The sequence below is a fragment of the Camellia sinensis genome, chromosome 6, assembly GCF_055761805.1.
Source record: "Camellia sinensis isolate YWXY chromosome 6, ASM5576180v1, whole genome shotgun sequence".
NCBI classification, from domain to species: Eukaryota; Viridiplantae; Streptophyta; class Magnoliopsida; order Ericales; family Theaceae; genus Camellia; species Camellia sinensis.
In genome coordinates, this window is record NC_138966.1 from 75,110,802 (window position 1) to 75,118,878 (window position 8,077).

General features: G+C 37.2%; 1 protein-coding gene across 1 annotated transcript; it reads left to right on the top strand.

Annotated features, from left to right (window-relative positions):
• The first annotated feature begins 5,116 nt into the window (after positions 1-5,116).
• On the top strand, positions 5,117-7,679 carry LOC145793363 (uncharacterized). The gene is made up of 2 exons (XM_082876176.1): positions 5,117-5,192; positions 7,213-7,679. The coding sequence occupies exons 1-2, from the start codon at positions 5,117-5,119 to the stop codon at positions 7,677-7,679; spliced, it is 543 nt and encodes a 180-aa protein (XP_082732302.1).
• The last annotated feature ends 398 nt before the right edge of the window (positions 7,680-8,077 follow it).

An 8,077-nucleotide genomic window follows, 5' to 3' on the forward strand; every position in this document is an offset into this window, starting at 1 on the left:
GACAAGGAATATGGGTTGTAATCTTTGTAAAGGGTGATGTTTGGGGTAATGATTGTTTAGTGTGATTTGGAATTGGTGTTGCCATATCAGCACAAGAGTGATGGGATTGTTGGGAAGAGTACTAGTGTAACGCGTATTTGAGGAGTATGGTGAAATTCTAGAAGTATGAGGAATAGTGTGTGGAGCTCTATCTCGGAGTATTTGATCTAGGGCAACCTATGGACGTTTGAGTGTCAAAATTTAAGTTTTATTGAATGGTAATCGAATTGGTTGATATTGGAGTTTGGGTGAAAAATAGTCACTTTGGAATGCTTAGGTATGAGTAAAATAGCAAGTTTGAGAAATGTCTTGAAAGGGTTTCGTGAGTGTGGAGTATCCCATATGTAATGGCAAGGCTTGGATGAAGCTTGTCTCAAGTTGATAGAAAATTCTTCGGGTTGAGGGTGAAACACACAAAATTTCTTGGTTTAGTTCGCATGTGAATGAAAAGTGGTAACGATGAGTATGAATTGTGAGATGTGAAGGGGTGTGTGTTGAATCCAGATAGAGACAGTTGGTGTTGGTTAGTATGTCAATGCTTGAATTGTGAGAGTAGAAAATGGATGAATTGGATTAAGCCGCATAGAGGAGATAAACCCTTGTAGCCGCTTCCTTTGATGGGACTTAAGGATTGATTTGGGTTAGTTTGGTTTGATTTGTGACCAGTTGTAAATGAATGTTGTTTGAAATGAATTGACACTTAGTCAACTTGGGAATTGCTATGGTTCGGACAAATAGTGGTACGGTCGAATAGTACTTTAAGTGGTACTAGCAGACAGGAAGTTTGTTTGTGCATGTATGTTGTCGATGTGAATTTGTGAAATTACCTTAATGGAATTAAAGTGCTTGAATGTAAAACATTGTGAGAGCACTTGTGTTAATGTGTATTAATGATTATTTGTGTTGATGTTTGTAATCAGTAGGAACTTCCAATTTTTGGGAAGTCGTATATGTTTTATTACTCCTGGAATGTACCGGATTGTTTCTGTTCGTTGTTATTACATGTGTATGGAAAAAGGTGCTGCGATGTCACCGAGTGGGTGACGGAAATTATTGGGTGATGGTTGGAATTCATCGAGAGAATGTTGAGGTTGATTTGGAAAAATAAAAATTTCTTTTCTTTGTGTTGTGACCTGGGATGGCAAGGTCAAACGAAATGCTAAAGATTTAATCAAAGTTATGTTAATGAATAGCTTTTTGATTGAGTGGAAACTAAATATAGACAACTCATGAGGATGTAATTGGTTTAATATTCTCAATAACACTTTTGATGGTGAATCTAATTGTTATGAAAATTTTAGATTTGCAAATGTACTTTGATGGTAAACGAGGTAAGTTGGAACACCATTTGAGAAAGAAAATTATATATCTTTATGCATATACATGAACGCTTTTTATTATCTTATCTGTGAATGCCAGGTTGTATAAATAATTGGAAATGTTTCTTAGCTTGATGCGATTTGAAATTGTTGTCATGGACCATACATCGTGGTGTGCTATTGGCTTCTGCTAGTGTGGGCCAAGTTTTTGGTTTAATGGGGCCTTTCCTTCTCTTCCAAATTAGGTATTGGTTATCCGGTGGTAGTGGTGCACATTGTTGCATGTTGAGGAGTTGTTGATTTTCCTTGGATGTACAAGTAATTGATGTTGTTCCTTGTCTCTTGGACTCCAACGAGTATATGGGTCGAAAGAGTGATCACGATCTCCTCCTTGTAATTCTTCTTGTTCGGGTGTTCTCGGGGCACTACGATATTGAATTAGAATCTGGGAATCTATCCCAAGTGTGGATCTAGTTTTAGGTTGGTGGTTGTGTTTACAATTGTGTTCATGCTATCTTTTGTTTGGCCTTCTTCAATTTTGGGGGCGAAATTTCCTAAGGTGGGGAGTTTGCAACACTTGTATCCTTTAACCTCTTAGAGGGTGTATCTAATTCCTTTATTTTCTTTCTTGGGAGTCTTTGGAGTTGTTATATCTGTGTTTTGGAGGAGTACAAATCGATTTAAACTTGTTGGGATTGTTCGTTCATGCTTGTTTAAGTTGAAAAGTTCTTTGGAAACTTGGAAATTTTTTTCTAGGGTCGACACTTGCCTTCCTGGTGCCCGACACCACCTTGTTGCCTTGCTCTTAGTGCCTCTGCTGGTTTTTGGGGTTGACACCTAAGTCCCTAGGGTTGACCCTTTCCTTACTGTCATGTTCTGGGTTGCATTCTGAAATAAAGGGTCGACGGCTCCGGTTACAAGGGTCGATCCTTGTCTGCTGCACACATTGGTGTCTCAGCATTTCTTCTTAAGGTCGATACCTCTGTTCGAAGGGTCGACACTTGTGTGTAATTTTCAGATTTTTGGGCTGGTTTAGGCGCTACTTCTTAGGGTTTTTTGACTTGTTCTTTTCATTTGGCTTTGGGGCTTTTGTTCTATTATTACCTTGCTACTATAAATAGGCTCCAAACATATATTCATTTTACTTTTTCTCCTCTTTCCTCTCTCTCTACACCGTGAGCTCTCTTTTCTCTCTCTAAACTCAAACTTTTTCACTTAGATCTTTAGGTCTACTCACCTAGAGTGATCTTTACACCATGGTCCTTTGAGAAAGATTGTAGATCTTGTCAAGGGCTTCTTTTTGGTTCGAATAGTTCGTGATTTTGTCGCCGGTGATTTTTGGGTTGTCATCTCTTTGCTTCAAGAGGTAGGAGTTTTTGGTTCTCCTTCAATACCCTCATATATATATAGATTTGTGGTATTTTCTTTATATAAATACAAAGTTTATATTTTTATGCATATCATGAATAAATCATGAGATTGAGGGTTTAGGGTTTGAAGAGTTGGGGTTTACTTGTTGGGTTATGATTTTTGGTCATGAGTTAGGGTGTATAATTAATAGAAGAGTTGGAATAAAAGGTATTTTTGTGAAAAACTTTAATTTCTCTTAAAAACCATAGTTTGTCTCATGAAGATGGTTGATGGTTTTGCTTAAATTGAAAATACAATCATGAAGTTGAGGTGTTAAATTATACATGTACAAGTTTAATTGAAATTTTAAAGAATTTGAAAATTTATGTAAAAGTTGCGATTGAACTCTTAATGTTGATGTTTTAAATTATGTTATAATATGAAACCAAACTTGGGGGAAAAGAAATTACTAATAGTATGGATAATATGAACTTTGTGATGAAATGATGATGTGGAGGTTTAAGAGTTGTATTGGATTATACCAAATTGTATTGAATGGTGTTGAAATGGTTGTGTTGAATTTTGTTGTGTTATATGTTGAATTGCATTGAGTTATGTTGAAATGTGTTGAGTTGGGTTGAGTTGAGTTGTGTCGAGTTTGGACGAGTTGTGTTGTGTGGAGTTGGGTTGTGGTTGGTACCTACGCGGGAAGTTGACAAAGGTTTTTGGGGGCCCACGTCCCGCCGTATAATAGCCAACAAATGTGGGGGTGTTTTGAATTAAAGGTGCCCAAATGTTTTGTCTAGGCTTATCGCTGGACGAATGTGGGAAAAACATTTTTGGGTGTCCACATAGTCCCATCGTATAATAGCCGGCAAAAGTGGAAAAATGATTTTTGGGTGTCCACACACTCCTGTTGTATAGTAGCTGACAAAAGTGTAAAAACAGATGGTTCTGAAAATATTTTTGGGTGCCCACTTCCTGCCGTATAATAGCCGACTAATGTGGGGATGCTTTTAAAGTTGAAAATGCTTTTTTAGGTTCCATGTCCTATCGTATGATAGTAGGTAAATGTGGAAAAACAATGTTTTTGGAAAAAAATATGGCTTTTGAGAAAAGGGTTTTTGGGAGTGCCGTATAATAGTAGGCAAAAGGTGGAATGTGCCATGAATTGGGAGCCCACTATCCCGCTGTATCAAGTCAGCAAAAGGTGGAATGTGTTTTGAAATGTGTTGAGGTCGGTGATGATATGTGTGTCTTGTGATGAACTTGGAAAATTACAATTTGGTTTGGAATTTGGTATGGAAGGAGAATGCCTATAGAAATGGTTTGAAAAGAATGAATAATGAAATAGTAATTGGATAAGGGGTTGGTGATAATGAATTCACCAGGTGGTGTGCAACTATAAGGAAGGATTAAGAGTTTTGTTTTGTAATTAACGAAGAGATTGAATTAAAATGGTTTATTATCCTTGTGATATGTTGAATTATAATTGATAATGTAAATGCGGATGTGATGCAGTTGTGATATGTTGGATTATAATTGATAATGCAAATGTGGATGTGATGTAGCTGTTAGACAAGTAGGAGTTGAGTGTAGGAGAACTGTTATTGAATATAAAGGAGATTTGGATTTCTACGTTAATGAATCACAGCAAGTTTGAATGGACTGGTGGGAATGGAGTGTATGAGGGTTGTTTTGAGTATTAAGGGAACTTGAACTTGAGGTTATGGTGTTATAATAAATGTAATTAGTAAAAAAGGGAAAAATAGAAATAAAAAGTGGAATGTTAAGATGGAAATTAAATGAGGAATATTTTGGAATTGGTTAATAAATTTTAAATAATGTTGTTCCTTAAACATGTTTGTTTTCAAAAAGGATTTATGGTTTTCTGACGATAAGGGATAATTTTTATGGCTGAAGGTTTTCCTTAAATGCTCAAATAAATTTTGAGAAAAATGTACTTTACGTATGATATTTTGAAATTACAAAGTGTCACAAAACTATATGGTATCACTCTGCATGCATGATCGTTTCTATCTATAGGATGGTTATTGTTTTAGAACTATGAGACTCCTACTGGGCAATTATGCTCATCTTTCGTTGTTTTGTTTTTCATATAAGAACAGAATTTGAATTGATTTGTTGGAGAGTTAAGAAGTTCATGTATCTTTTATGTTTAATTTCATAGTAGATGTGAAAGAACTGAATTTTGTATATTAATGTTTGTAATTATTTATTTGTTGTTCCGCAATGGAAGTTGGCATGTATTATTATTCTTGTTGTTTTCATTGAGAGCGAGAACATGTATTAAGAAGATTGGTGCAAAAAACAAAAAGGCATTGATAGTGAGATAGATTGTCGGCTCTTTGGTTTTGGTTGGTGGGTTGGCTTTGGTTGGCTTTATCATGTGGAAGAAAAGTAGAGGAAAAGAAGAAGACGAGTTTGTTATTGAACTATCCATGAACAACGAATTCAAGGCAGGTACCGAGCTAAAGTAGTTTTCATATGGTCAAAAGTTTTGTGCAACAAACAACTTTGCAGAGGAACAGAAGCTTAGAGAGGGAAGATTTGGTGGGGTTATATAGGGGTTTCTTAAAGCAATCTAACTCCTATGTTGCTGTGAAAAGGATATCAAAGGGATCAAAATAGGGAATAAAAGAGTACGCATTAGAAGTGAAGATCATTAGTCTATTGAGGAATAGAAATTTGGTGCAACTACTCAGTTAGTGTCATGATAGAAGAGAACTACTACTTGTTTACTAATTCATAGAAAATGGAAGCTTAGATTGCCATCTCTTCAAAGAAAAAAGCTTGTTGACATGGGCAAGAAGGTACAAAATTGCTTAAGGCTTGGCCTCAGTGTCACGCCCCAAATTTTAATTACTCGGAAACATTACCAAAAGCTTGTAATTTACGTCCCTTTTTTTTTTTTTTTTTACAACTATGTATCACCCTTGAGTAATAGAACTTACTATTTTATTAGATTTTGCTTACTACTAAAGTAAACATCACTTACTACTTATGTACTACTCGTTGATACTCCATTTATTACTCCATCAAAATTAACTTATTAATTCATTAGACTTTATTTACTACTCAATTAAACTCGATTTACATCTTAATGAGACTCCACTTACTATTAAATGATTAATTTTTTTTTCTTTAATTAGGTGAAATGTTGTTCTAACCAAATCTTAAATTTTATAAATTAAAAATATCACATAATGTTAAAATAAAACATAGATAGAGACATAGATATATTCTAACATGGAGAATTACTTGAATTTGTAAAAATTAAAATCACCCTCTTTCGCGTATCTTTTTTTAAAAAATTATAAAGAAAATCATTATTGTTCATAGTGTGTGCAAATGAATTTGGAGGTCTCCTATATATTTTTTTAATTAACTAATTTAGATGTATTCAATTATTGTCATTAATAAATGTTCATGTTGTGGTAAGTAGAGGAAAGCATTTTTTGTAAATGTATTCATTTATTAATGTTGTTCATGTTGAGGCCGATTTGAAGTAGATTACGACCATCGTAGAACTCGGCTCACGTCAATCGGTCAAAGAAGTTCAGAAATTGATGGGGATGGTTGCGGCTTTCAACAAGTTCATCAACCATTCTTCGGATCATTGTAGATCATTTTTTCACACACTTGGGCAGGGAAAAGCATTTCAGTGGACCCCCGAATGCTAGACCCCCCTGGACGGCTTGAAAGCTTATCTTCGCTCCGTACCATTGTTAGCAACTCCATTGCCAGGTGACCCATTCATCTTGTATCTTGCAGCATCGGATCGGGCGGTCAGCGCTGTGTTGCTAAAGGAAGAACTTGGCGAACAAAGACCTATCTTCTATGTTAGCAAGGCGATAGTGGACGCCGAGACATGGTACCTACTATTGGAAAAGCTTATCTTGGCCTTTGTGGTGGCCACCAAGCCCATATGATAAAGGTACTGACGGACTACCCTCTCTGAATAGTACTTCGTAGTGCGGAATCATCAGGGCACTTCTCAAAATGAGCATTAGAACTCAGCTAGTATGACAACCAGTTTTCACCCAGAACGGCCATCAAAGGGCAAGGTTTTGGCTGACTTCGTTGCCGAGTTTATGGCATGTCATGCCGACTTCGAACTAGAACAGCTAGCCCTCTGACCCTAACAAGAGTGGAGAATGTATGTTGGGGAGTGGGGCAAGAGTAGTGTTCATGACCCCCGAAGGTGCAATAATCGAGCAAGTAGTGAAACTGGGTTTTGATGCGTTAAACAATGAGGCCAAATATGAAGCTTTGCTAATCAGCCTACGTAACGTACTTCGCGTTGGCGCCAAGCAATTATAGGTCTTCTGTGACTTAAAGTTGGTCATCAATCAATTGTAGCGGAAGTATGCGGCCAAAAAAAACCAAATGATAGCCTATATGAAGACGGCCAATTCCTTGCTCATAAAGTTCAACCACCACGAGCTGAATTAGATTACCTGTGATCAAAATACCCATGTAGATGCCCTTGCTTGTTTGGTTTTTTCCATCAATTCAGAGGTTAAACGAACCATTGAGATGGGATTCATCCCAGAGTCGAGTATCAATCTCCCCGATTCAGTTTGTGTCAACGTCATTGACTTGGGGCTGAGTTGGATGGATCCCATTGCTGCATTTTTATCCTCAGAACAGTTGCCAACAGATAAGAAGGAAGCCCATAAGCTAAGGAACAAAACCTTGCGATACTATTTGGATTTCCATGGAAAGCTCTACAAAAAGCCTCTTGCATGGTTGTATTTGGCATGTGTTCATCCAGACAGAGTGGATGATTTCTTTGCTGAAATACATGAAGGCAGTTGCGGTGCCCATTCTAGAGGGCGCTTATTGGCCCATCGAACCGTAACCCAAGGATATTTTCGACCGACCATGCGAACTGATGTGGAGAACTACGTAAAGAAGTGTGAACAATTTGATTCATTTGCCCACTGAAGAATTGAATTCCGTTACTAGTCCTTAGTCTTTTGCTCAGTGGGGCTTGGACATTGTTAGACCACTATCAAGGGCTTCGAGAAGTAAACGGGTCTTGATTGTTGCAGTGACTTACTTCACAAAATGGGTCGAGGCAGAACCACTGGTACATATCGGGGACGTAGACAAACGCTTTGTATGGAAGAACATTATAACCTGATTTGGCATACCTCGAGCACTTATATTCGACAACAGCACCCAATTCGACCTTGGCGTCTATCGGGAATTATGCGACACATATGGTATTCGGCTACACTTTTCTTCACCGGTTTATCCACAAAGCAACGGTCAAGCTAAAGCCCTTAATAAAGTGATCCTGGATGAAATCAAGAAACGGTTGGAAAAGGCCAAGGGCAAGT